This window comes from Neopsephotus bourkii, unplaced genomic scaffold (assembly GCF_033783945.1).
Source record: "Neopsephotus bourkii isolate Nb327-2 ecotype Australia unplaced genomic scaffold, CSIRO-AGI_Nbou_v1 NB_379, whole genome shotgun sequence".
NCBI lineage: Eukaryota > Metazoa > Chordata > Aves > Psittaciformes > Psittacidae > Neopsephotus > Neopsephotus bourkii.
In genome coordinates this window covers 328,831-341,224 of record NW_026900884.1, presented here as the reverse complement: position 1 = coordinate 341,224, position 12,394 = coordinate 328,831, and the positions used below count along the sequence as shown (strand labels likewise).

At 42.6% G+C, this 12,394-nt stretch overlaps 1 protein-coding gene across 4 annotated transcripts in view; it reads right to left on the bottom strand.

Annotated features, from left to right (window-relative positions):
* PCGF5 (polycomb group ring finger 5) overlaps positions 1-12,394 on the bottom strand; it is a 69,682-nt gene that overhangs the window by 20,638 nt on the left and 36,650 nt on the right. For 2 of the 4 annotated variants that reach the window (XM_061348942.1, XM_061348945.1), the window contains exon 2: positions 7,388-7,697. In XM_061348942.1, the coding sequence (XP_061204926.1) occupies positions 7,388-7,499 (112 nt within the window). In that variant the 5' untranslated portion in view covers positions 7,500-7,697. Of the gene's footprint in view, positions 1-7,387; positions 7,698-8,082; positions 8,230-12,394 lie in introns of those variants that run through there. The other 2 variants (XM_061348943.1, XM_061348944.1) reach the window with 2 other exon arrangements.

The window sequence follows — 12,394 nt, the reverse complement described above, 5'->3', positions numbered from 1 at the left end:
GCTTAACCTCTAGTTAAGAGAGGTCTTTAAGTAGAATATATACAGACAAAACATCATAAGGAAGCTAGAGTCCTCAGCCAGTCCTACATGGATATATTCCCTACCCGGCAAACTTACAGATAGGTAACAAGTCTTCGTGCAGCCAGCTCAAAGGATTAGATCATCTTATACAGTGAAAAAACCTTGAAACTGTTAGATCAGTAACGCAGCAATCTAAAACAACTGTTGCTTTTTCTCATGTAAAGCGATGGTGCTATGACGATTTGCCTGTCAAAACTAAATGTGATTTACTGATAGCAATGTGAAAGTAAAAAATACACAAAAATTCTAGCACCCAAGAATAATGAACTGATACATAATACTCCTAGTAGGAGTATGATCATCAATCAGTATTTTCAGATATGATAGGTATAATCATCCTCTGTCATTCTCAATATAAAATACTGAACATTTTTCAAAGCCTTACCACTGAAGTTTCAGAGAATGGGATGAGGTCCAAGTATTGGGTGAAAAGGGTAGGGAAAAAGGGAGTCTTTAAATACAATTTAACTACAGATACTTTTAATTCACCACCTATGGGGGAAAAAAACCCCAACAACAACAACAAAGCGATCCAAACCCCAAACAAACAACAAAATAAACCAAACAAAACCCAAACAAACAAACAAACCAACAGAAACACACTTCTGGTGAAGGTTAACAAAATGACATGGTTTCACTTGCTTTACAGTAGGTCATGCTGTGGTAGCAAATAGGCAAAAGAACCAAAATGTACACAGTTTGCAGAATGTTGAGGTATGTGCTACACATGCCAGTGAAATAAGGACCTGGATTTCATGGTTGCACTATGACACTTCAGATGAGTCACAATAAAAGTTAAACTCACATATAAGGTGATTTACTACAGCTGATAAGAGTACTTGCATGACATATGCTAATTGGCTGGCAACCATAGCATAGTTCACAATACTGCTTTTGCCAGTACATAGATACCTGGCTCACACAATCTTTTAGACCTTTTTAATCAGCTGTGCTATCTGTCATCTCGTGCAAACAAAAAAAAAAAAAACAACCTATCTTATGTCCATTTACACACATATTGCTCAATGAGAAAAACTTCATATTACACTTCATTCATAAAAATTCCTATTGCATTTTTAAACCAAAATATTTTACATGAGAAAGTTTAATTAGTTAATTGTGGCACAAATTCTTTGTTAGAATTCATCCTTTGATTTCTTTCAAGGATCCCGTCTCTCAAAGTCACTCTTTAATCCAGTGAGCAGAGGGGCACAGGATACGCACAGGTACTGGAACATCAAACCCATCTCAGTGATGGAACACATATTTTCTATGTTTAATGAAGTATTTAATTAGCTACTTTAACTGCTTAAAAGCACTTGCTTTTAGGGAAAGAGTCTGCACCAAAACAGGACAGAAAACTTTTAATATACTTAACCACCCTTTTCAGAAAATATACATGTGCGACTACTCACTCCTCTATTAATTACAATTACCAGAGAAAGTCAGACTGGATTCCCTTCTGTTAAAAAGGAGAGATAATTTCAGTACGTGGTGATCAAAAAACACTTTCTGGGTTGAAATTTTCAGTTTCAGAATGAGACATATCTGCTAACCTTTAAGATCGGTAACAAGCCATTGACTGAAGCTTCTGCAGGGGGAGGAGTATGAAAGCAGATCAGTTTGCCTGTCTGAGGGTGGGAAGTTTTGCTGCACTATATCTCTTTTGAGATCTTTTGGTGAGAGCGTAAGTTTTTTTAGCAAAACCTGAAAAAATTCTGTTTGTTTGATTATTGGTTTGATATTGAAGATTACACCTCTGGTAATTTTCCTGCATGGAATGACATTTCTCAAAGTTCCTAGACTGCATCAGTTGATGATTTCTTAAGGCAAATACCAGAGAAACTAACTAGGAGTAATGTAACACTTGATCTGCTCTTCATAAACAGGGAAAAACTGGTGATGAATACAGCTGCAGATGGCAGCTTGCCTTTCAGTGACAGGAAGTTCTGACAAAATGTGGGTCTGGTAATGAATGAGGGGAAAAACTTAGGAATAGGTTATATAGGAAGGTGGATGTATTCATACTATAAGCCAGGTAGGATTTACTAAGCTGAAAGTTTATCACGGTAATTATGATGATCATAGGAGGTGTCTGATGACCGGAAAAGGGTAGTGTGTTAGGCACACCTTTAAGAAAGATGGGAAGGATGACCAGATAACTATAGCTAAACAGTCTCCCCTAGCTCCCTGGAAAGATGACCGATCACATGATGTCCCTTGGAATCAATTTCCAATCACATGAGAGACAAAAACGTAATCAGGAATAGGCAAGATCAATTTATCAAAAGCAAACCGTGGTTGAGGCTAGTAGGTAAACTAACCACAACTTATACCACTTGAACAGCAGTCACAGAAGTGACAGAGCCCAGCTCTCCTTGGTAGTGGCAAATAGTACCACAAGGAGCAACGGTGACAAGTTGTTTGGTAGGACATTCAGAACTTCTCCACTGGGTAAACAGTGTAGCACTGGAAATGGTTGCTGAGAGAGGCTGCGAAGTCTCCACATTTGGAAACTGACAGCTATACAGAGCCATGGCTTTACCTGGCACAGTGTTGTGTAGTGTTGGCAACTAACCTGCCTCATGCATGAAGCTGGCGCAGACAACCTCCAGATGTCCCTTCCAACCAACACTTCTAAGACTGTGTAAACAGTCTGATATTTTTTAGGACACTAAAGAACATTCCTGAGGAAAGTTTATTTTCCAAGTAAGTGCACACTGCCCTAAACAATGGAGTGACTCAGGAGACAGGATGGGACATACCCTTTAGCTCACATCTAGCCTGCTTCAACCAGTAGTTCTTCAACATCCTTGACAACTGTGTAACAGACTAGGAAGAAAGGTCTTGGGCCTTAAGACAAAGCCATTCTGTTGCAAATGGGAAACAAGAAACAAACTGCTGAATTTGCAGAATAATTAATTATTTTGCTGTAATACAAGCACTTCCTTCATAACAGAGACAGGAAAATTTGTAATGGTGATTCCCAGGTTGCGCTTATTCTCCCCAGTAAATAAATGGTGGACTTGTCTGTCCAACATTTCCAAAAAAGCCAACAGAAACATCTCTTATTAAAAAGGAACATATTCCTCAGAGCAGAACTTCGCTACTTAACATTTTTCAGCAAAACATATTATGTGAATTAATCACTGATTTAGTTACTACTGATCATACTAGTTCCTGTACAGCTGCTGGACAACATCTAGGTCAATACTTCAAGGCTTTTCATCTTGTCAAGAGAAATATGTTGTACTCACAATATCGAATGAATTCATGCTGCTTCTTAAACTGTTAATATCTGCAGATTTTGGTCATCTGTGCAACACTGTTTTTTGAATTACCACAATTAGCAGTACAAGACAAATACCAAAGGACTGTTAAAATCATTGCACTTTTTGGTACCTATCTGGATATGACTGAAGGACCATACCTGTACATAAAAAAACCCCAACCAACCAACCAACCAACCAACCAACCAACCAACCAACCAAAAAAACCTCCAACCAACCAAAAAAGCTTAAATACTTTCTACAAGCCAAAGTGTAAAGTAATTTGTCAAAGTATCTTCCTGAATACTGCCACATACAGATCACCTTTTACTCTACAAACTAAGACTTCCGTATCACCACTTTAAGTTTTTCATTTTCCTTTCCATCTTTGTAAGCTTTGTATTTTGGTAACTTAACTTTGCTTTAAAGAAACTTCACCTCCTTTCCTGTAGTTCTACTTAATGACCAAAACATGTAGCATCTTTTCTGTGAGGAGACCTGTGCAACTATATGGCAGCTCTGTAAAATTCGCATGTGCTAATCTGGGGAGTAGGCAGTAGCAGAGCTGTTTCAGTGAAGAGCTCACGATCTACAAGTGAACAAAAGAAACAGATGCTGCTGACAAAAAAAAAAAAGCTCCTCCTGACACTGTTTTATAATGGCAGCCAAAGTAAATACACATATAAATTATCTAAACAGAAAGATACCATAATAAAACCTATTTTTTACTAAGTGTGAGCTAATTTCTAATGCAGCTCTTTTCGTCTCACCCCAACCTTTTAAAAGTTACTACTGTTCCAACCATAGAAAAATAGCAAGTGCTCGAATTTTTCCATTTTCTTTAAAGGGAAAGATAATTCAATAATAGGTAATATACCTCTCTCCCTCCTGTTTTATTTCAAGTTCTTATAAAGACACTTTGCTTAACTTCTCCAGAACTTTTTTTTTTTTTTTTTTACCAAGTAACTCAAAACAGAAGAATAATACTATGAAACATAGTAATACTTAGCTATACTATTTGTGATAAGGGCCAGGATGCTGTTGGCCCTTCTTGGCCACCTGGGCACACTGCCGGCTCATATTCAGCTGGCTGACAACCAGCACCTGGCAGGACCTGGCACTGAGCCCACATAGAATTAGCCTCAGACCATTGATCCAGCCTGTCCAGATCCTTCTGTAGAACTTTCTTACCTTCCAGCAGAACAACACTCCTGGCTCAACCTGGTGTCACATGCTAACTTTCTGAGGATGCACTTGGTGCCCTCATCCAGATCATTGATAAAGATACTAAACAGAACTGGCCTCAATACAGAGCCCTAGGGAACATCACTTGAGACCTGGAACCAATTGGATGCAGGTCCACCACTCTTTGGACTTGGCAATCCAGACAGTTTTTTACCCAGTGAAGAGTACACCCATCCAAGCCATGAGCACACAGTTTCTCCAAGAGAATGCTGTGGGAAATGTTGCCAAAGACTTTACCAAAATCTAGTTAGAAAACATGCACAGCCTTTCCCTCATCCACTAAGGAGGCCACCTTAGTCCCAGAAGGAAATCAGCTTGGTCAGGCAGGACCTGCCTTTCATAAACCCATGTTGACCGGGCCTGATCACTTGGTTGTCCTATAATGTGCCATGTGATGGCACTCAAGATGATCTGCCCCACAACCTCCCCTGGCACCAAGGTCAGACTGATAGGCCTGCAGTTCTCCAGATCCTCCTTTCAACTGTTCTTGTAGATGGGCATCACATTTGCTAACTTCAGTCAGCTGGGACCTCCCCAGTTAGCCAAGGCTGCTGATAAATGGAAATGGAACGGTAAGCACTTCTGCCAGCTCCCTCAGTACCCTTGGGTGGATACGATCCAGCCTCATGGACATGTGTGTGTCTAAAAGGTGTAGCAGGTCACTCACCTTTTCCCCTTGGATTATGGAGGTTTCATTCTGCTCCCCATTCCTGTCTGCCAGCTCAGGGGCTGGCTACCTGAAGAACAACTGGTCTTACTGTTAAAGATTGAGGCAAAGAAAGCATTAAGCACCTCAGCCTTTTCCTCACCCTTTGTTGCATGCTTCCCACTGCAGCAAATAAAGAACGGAGATTGTCCTTAGCCCTCCTTTTGTTGCCATTGTATTTATAGATACATTTTTTGTCTTTTACAGAGGTAGCCAAATTAAATTCTAGTTGGGTGGGGCCTTCTAATTTGCAACCTGAATAACCTCACAACATCCTCACTGTTGTCCTGACTTGCCTGCCCCTTCTTCCAAAGGTCATAAACTCTCCTTTTTTTCCTGAGTTCCAGGCAAAGCTCTCTGTTCAGCCAGCCCAGTCTTCTTCCCCACCAGTTTGACTTATGGCACATGGGGACAGCCTTCTCCTGTGTCTTTAAGATTTCCTTCTTGAAGAATGTCCAGGAAGCCTTCCCAGACTCCTTTCCCCTTCAGGTCTGCTTCTCAAAGGACTCTGTCAACCAGGCTCCTAAACAGGCCAAAGTCCGCCTGCTGGAAGTCAAAATTAGCAGTTGTGCTACCTTGACATTCTAAGAATCGAAAACTCTATCGTGATTGCTATGCCCAAGATGACCTCCAACCACTACATCACCCACAAGTCTTCTTCCGTTCACAAAGAGGTCCAGTGGATGCCTTCCCTAGCTGGCTCACGCACCAGCTGGGTCAGGAAGTTATCTTCCACACCCTTCAGGAACCTCCTAGACTGTTTACTCTCTGCTGTACTGCATTTCCAATAGACATCTGCAAAGCTGAAGTCCTTCATGAGACCAAGAGACAGCTATTGTGAGACTTCTCCCAACTTCACTGAGAATATTTCATCTGCCTCTTCATCCAGGTTGGGTGACCTATAACAGGCTCTCACCACGATATCTGCCTTGTTGGACTTCTCCCTGATTCTTACCCCTAAACACTCAACCCTATTGTCACCATCATTAAGCTCTCGACAATCAAAATGCTCCCTAACACACAGGCTTCCCCACCTCTCTTCCTTTCCTATCTCTTCTGAAGAGTTTATAGCCATCCATTGCAGCACCCCAGTTGTGCAAGTCATCCCACCATGTTTCCAGGATGGCACCTATGTCATTTTCCTGCTGCACAATGGCTTTGACAGTTTTAATTTTCTAGCACTTGACATACTAAGGACAGGACACCATAATGTAAAATTTAACAGTGAAGACAGTAACAACTGCAAGAACAACACTGCACAGGACAGGAAATGCTAACACAAGGCTTTCAACTGGTATTTATTGAAGGCTTAAGAATGGGAAAGCTACCAGAAAACATATAGCACCCCTTATTCTTCTTTTAGAATAATTTAAATTTTATTTGGAAAGATGACAAATTCTCAAGAGGTCCAAGCAAACTATCTTCTATTCGAGAATGAATGTTAAAAAAAAAACCAGTAAAATGATTTAGCTTGCATAAGACTGTCATAGAGCATTCATGTTTAATATGTCATACACATCAATGTTTTAGAAGTACGAGGAACGTAAGACAACCTATTTTTTCCCAAGTCAGTTTCACTCAAAGAGATCTACTCCCTAAATAAACATTTTGCCAACTTTCAAGTATTTCTATGCATTGTGCCATGAACACACTACAGAGAGATGTGAGCCAGTACTGACTGAACTGGTGTATCCATCATGCACACTGCCAACAGACACATAGCTCTAGTTTCAAAAGCCTAGTTACATTATCAAAATACCACACCTAACCTAATGATCTTACTTGGGATAAGCCAGGCCACAACGATACGTATTTCCTTCTAGAGCCACCATAATCACCACTAGCTTGGGGGAAAGAAAAGGGGTGTTCTTATTCTGCAAGGTGTTAAGCAGAGTTGACATACCCTCAAGATGACCCAGATGGCAGATCAGCATCTGGAAAGGATGATCTGGAAACCCAATCAGAAACTACATGGCATTTCATGCAACGCTTCAGAAGGAAACAAAAACGGGCATAGAGAGCATATTAAACGCTTCAAGGAAGCATCACTTATGAAGGAGGGAATGTTTTGCAAAGTACTACTTACAGGTATGGAGGCACTCGGTTACTGTAGTTGGCTTGATGAGATAGCCTTTACAGATATAGCAGGTGATATGAGGATTGAAATCTTTCACCAAGTGCTTCCTCTGGGTAGCCATTCGTGGAGCAGGAAATGCTGGCAGAGCGCTCGGGACCAGAGGAGCAAGTCTGAGAGATGACGATGCCCACGGTTCACAAGAGCTGTGGTGCTGCTCTGTGCAACTGGACTTCTCCAGGCATTTGCTCTTAATTCTGGACGTCTCACAGGGACATGGCTCATAACTCCTGCTCCTGTGCCAGGCGAGTCATCTTCCTACCTGTAACACACGTGGAAATACAGAGGTGCGTGAACCCGGCAGCACAGCGACGATGCCCCAGAGGACACGAGTCACCATGAACTTGGCAGGGGCACGCAGCCCGGCTGTTATTTACATAACAGCAGCGGGGTGCCCGGCAGCCGAGCTCCCGGCAGCGCCCTACCCGCACCAGGCTCCGGCCAGCGGCGGGACAAGCAGCCTCGCTGACAGGTGCAGGAGCCACGGGCCAGCTCCGCCGGGCCCCGCCGAGCTCCGCAGGCCTCGAAGGGCCCCGGTGGGGCGGGGCCCTCACCCCCCACACCCCGCCCCAGCGCCGCGGGAGCCCGCCGGCAGCAAACGGCGGCGGCCGTGCTCTGCCTCGGCTCCTGTCCCCCGCTCCCCGTACCTGCGGCGCCTCCCGTCCCCCCCCCAGTACCTGGCGCAGCCCCGCGGCCGCCCAGCGAAAGAGAAAGGGAAACGGCGTGCACCTCCCGCCCCCTCCGAGCCCTCCCTCCTGCCCTCCCCGCTAGGCTGCCGCGGCCGGTCCCAGGGCGGGACGGGCGCGCAGGCGCTGCTCCCCGGCCGAGCCCTGCTGCGCCACGGCCCGCAGCGCCGCTCCGGGGCAAGAGCCACCGGCAGCCCCTCAGCGGCACCTGGGCGGGCGGAGGGGTTGGGTGCGAGGGGAGAGCAGGCAGAAGCGGGAGTGGAGCTGCGGCCGGTCATAGGTAAAGCGGCGGAGCGGCCGCCGCGCAGCCCTCGCCTGGCCACACATCACCGCTTGAAGATAACTTCAGCTCCTGCCCCTAAAGGGTGAAACTTACACCCATTTCCATCCCTCCAGAGGAAATACCAAACCCCTGGACTAAGTTAGGCCTAAATCCTGTAAACAGTTACACACGTTACATATGTGCTTCCCTCTAGCCGGGACCGCCTAACCAGAGAGTTATGAAGCACGAGTTGATGCTGCCTCCGTAGTTCAGCGCATCTGCTACTTGCTCCCCTGTTATCAGAAATGCACCATATTACCGGGAAATTATCCGTAAAACTAAAGCTGCCTTAATGATATTTTTCAATTGCACTATTTCTAGAAAATTTCTTCTACACTCATTTTAATAATAAGAACATAAGGACGCATTTCCTGTATTGGCTGCAGTACCCTCACATTACCTGTGACTGTGTTAGGTCTTTGCTTTTCCATTCTGCATTTGAAACAAATACTCATTTTGCCTTAGCCCTCCAGTACAGTCTCCCTTTCATCCTCGGGTATGTGCTGCAACACCAGAAGGCTTTTGTAACTTAGGCCTGCTCCAGCATCCATTCCTACTTCTGGCATATTTACCCTCCAGTAGATCTCCAGTTACATCAGGTCAACTGCAGGGCTGAGTCGTGCATTATAAACTGACAATTAAAGATACCGTGCAGTGGTGAATGCGTGATAAACCTGACATAGAGTAACTCAACAGAACATGCATAATATTACCTGATAGAATGTTCAGCTTGGATGAGATTATTTCTCCACAACAGCAACAGAAGTCTATAAAGTTCTTTCAAAGTCACATTAGGGACTGTAGTGATAGGACAAGAGGTAATGGGTTAAAACTTAAACAGGGGAAGTTTAGATTGGATATAAGGAGGAAATGCTTTCCTGTTAGGGTAGTGAGGCACTAGAATAGGTTGTCCAGGGAGGTTGTGAATGCTTCATCCCTGGCAGTGTTCAAGGATAGGTTGGACGAGGCCTTGGGTAATACAGTTTAGAGCGAGGTGTCCCTGCCCATGGCAGGGGCGTTGGAACTTGATCTTAAAGTCCTTTCCAACCCTAACTATTCTATGATTCTATGTGATACAGTTTGACAGAAACTTGTGTTTTGAGGGTTTTGGTCTGCTGTTATTAACCATTATTTGCATTATTATACCATAAAGCACACACTGCTGACTCAAAGGTTAGAGAACACTAACAGAAAGTAGACATCACAGACTATACGTATCTCTCTTGGGCATATTTTAATTAGCAGTCATATTCTGTCAGTTTAGCAGAAGTTGACATTTTTCAGAAGGAGCATGAAAGCAGCCCCGCTTGAATGTAGACCAAGCATGACACAGTGTTATTATTTAAAACAAGCAACTGCTGATGCTCTCCTGGCTGTTTCAGAATGACTGTGTATGGTAAGATTTGTTTTAAAAATAAACTGGGTGCTAAGTGAGATTTCAAAGCAGAGTTTATCAAGTGTCCATACTGGGGAAAAAAAATATCTCTAAACAAATTTATCAGCTAGCTCATGTTTACACAGTAATGGATACACAATGTTCTATTCAAGCACATTAAAAATGCAGAGTTACAACATTTATTATGCTGTGTAGTCCATACAGTAATAGCTGCACAGCAGTTGTGACACTTCAGACATACACCACTGGTACAGATTCCCAAAAGCCATACTGAAGTCCTTCTTTTAAGGACTACTACTAAGTAACAGGTTACGTGACAAATTCATGCCTCATCTCTTCACAGTGTCAGAGCTTAGTCCTGCTGGCATCAAGCTGTATTTATAAGATGCTGAGTGCCCTTCACTCTCACTGAACATGATGAAAGTTAAGGCATTTGGCACTTCTCAAGAACACAACACAGAGAACAAACAAGAAGCCGTACAGAAGCTCTCAATTCATTATCAGAGGAAAATAGTGGAATAAACTTTCTTAAATAAAATACTTGCTCCTAACTTTATATCATAAGGAAGTATATTATGTTAATAGACATGAATTATTATTTCAGAGGTAGTTAACTCCTAGCATACGATAGTGTTGTTCAGGGTTTAATATAGGACTGTTAAGTGATGTGATTATTTTGATCTACTTGCAGCAGTTAAAAGGTACAGAGGAATAGTGTTTGAATCAAACAAGGCAGTGATTTTCATATTATGAGAGAAACAGAATTAGCATAATAAACTGAGCTAGTCAGAATAAATATATATAACGTATAAGAGACAGCAAACATGGTATGACAGGGTGATTGCCTTGACTTGACTCAGTGATGAAAATACAGCTGCTCCTATTTCTCCGTATTTCTTAAACTTCGACTTTCCTACAGACTGACTTGTACTCAGCAGTTCTCTGTGTCCTTACTTGCACAGTACTTACTTTTCCAAAAAACTAAGTCCTTTTGTACATACATGAGCTCACCTAACACATAGCAACTAAAGACTGCTTTCTAAGCATTATCAAAGAAAAGTAGTTTCTTGCAATCCCCCAAGAACTACTGGATCATCCTAATGTGAAACAGAGTAATTATTTACATTTAATAGGAATAAAATGTTTCTTTTTAAAGGAACAGCCAGAACACGTAAGAACGTCTCAACTCCAGGCATTTCACTAATTTTACTCATTAATGCAGCTCCAACCTTTTTGAAAATACCAATGTTTTATGTCAGTTCTCAAGTAAATTCCAGAGAGAAGATAACCATTGATCAATACAGCCAAGTTCTCAGTAACATTTGAAATACGTAATTCTAATTCTGCAAGTAGATCCACAAGTAGAACCTTACATCCCTAGAGAACTACACCAGAGTCTGTTCATACGCAAGTCTCCAACTACCTTCCAGTCCTCCAAAGAGTTACTTGTATTTTGTAGATGGAAAAATTACTAGGACACATATGGATTGGGAAAATAATGGAAAAAAAAAAAACCAAACAAACCAACAACAACAAAACCACCCAACCAAGAAACCAGGCATCAAAACAAACCAACAAACAACAAAACAATCACTAGTTTTCTTAATAGGCATTATGAAGCAATCTGGATGATATTTAGTGGGAAGCCATAGCATTCACCTTTACTGAATACTGAGTATCTACACATCTGATGGAAATGCCATTTTGTGACTTCTAAAATCTTGAAAACTTCACAGAATTGCTTAGGTTGGAAGAGACCCCTGGAGACCATCTAAACCAACCCCTCTGCTCAAGCAGGGTCAGCTAGAGCAGGTTGTCCAGGACTGTGTCCAGCTGAGTTTAGCATATGTCAACAGATGGGGACTGCACCACTTCTCAGGACAACCCGTTCCAGTTTTGACCACCTTCATAATAAAAAAAAAAGTCTTCTTGTGATCAGGTGGGATTTCATGTGTTTCAATTCACAGCCATTAGCCCTTGTCCTGCAGTAGGCACTACTAAGAACAGTCTGACTTCACCTTCATTCTCTCCCGTCAAGAATTTACATGCTGGTTAAGATTCCTCTGAGCCTTCTTTTCTCCAGCTGAGCAGTCCCCCCACTCTCAGTCTCTTCTCAAATGAAGGATGCTCTAGCCCCTTAATCTTCTCTGCAGCCCTGTCCTGGACTTTCTTTCTCATACGGAGAAGTCCAGAACTGGACACAGCACTCCAGATGTGACCTTATCCATGCTGAACAGAGAGGAGGATAACTCCCTCAAACTGCTGTCAACTTACCTGAAATTACTGCATATTTATTCAGGTATGAAAAATAGACCAAATATAATCTTTGAATTCCACTGTTAAATTCCCTATACACTAGAACAGTATCTGGGCTAGAACCATATACTAATTGGGTCAGAGAGACATTTGGACACCATCTGGTCCAATGCCCCTTCCCAAAGCAGGTCTAACATTAAGGTTAAATCAGATTGTTTAGGGCTTTACCCAAATAAAGTCTGTATATATCCAAGGATGGCAGTTCTACAGCCCCTCTGGACAATCTGTCTCAACCTTTG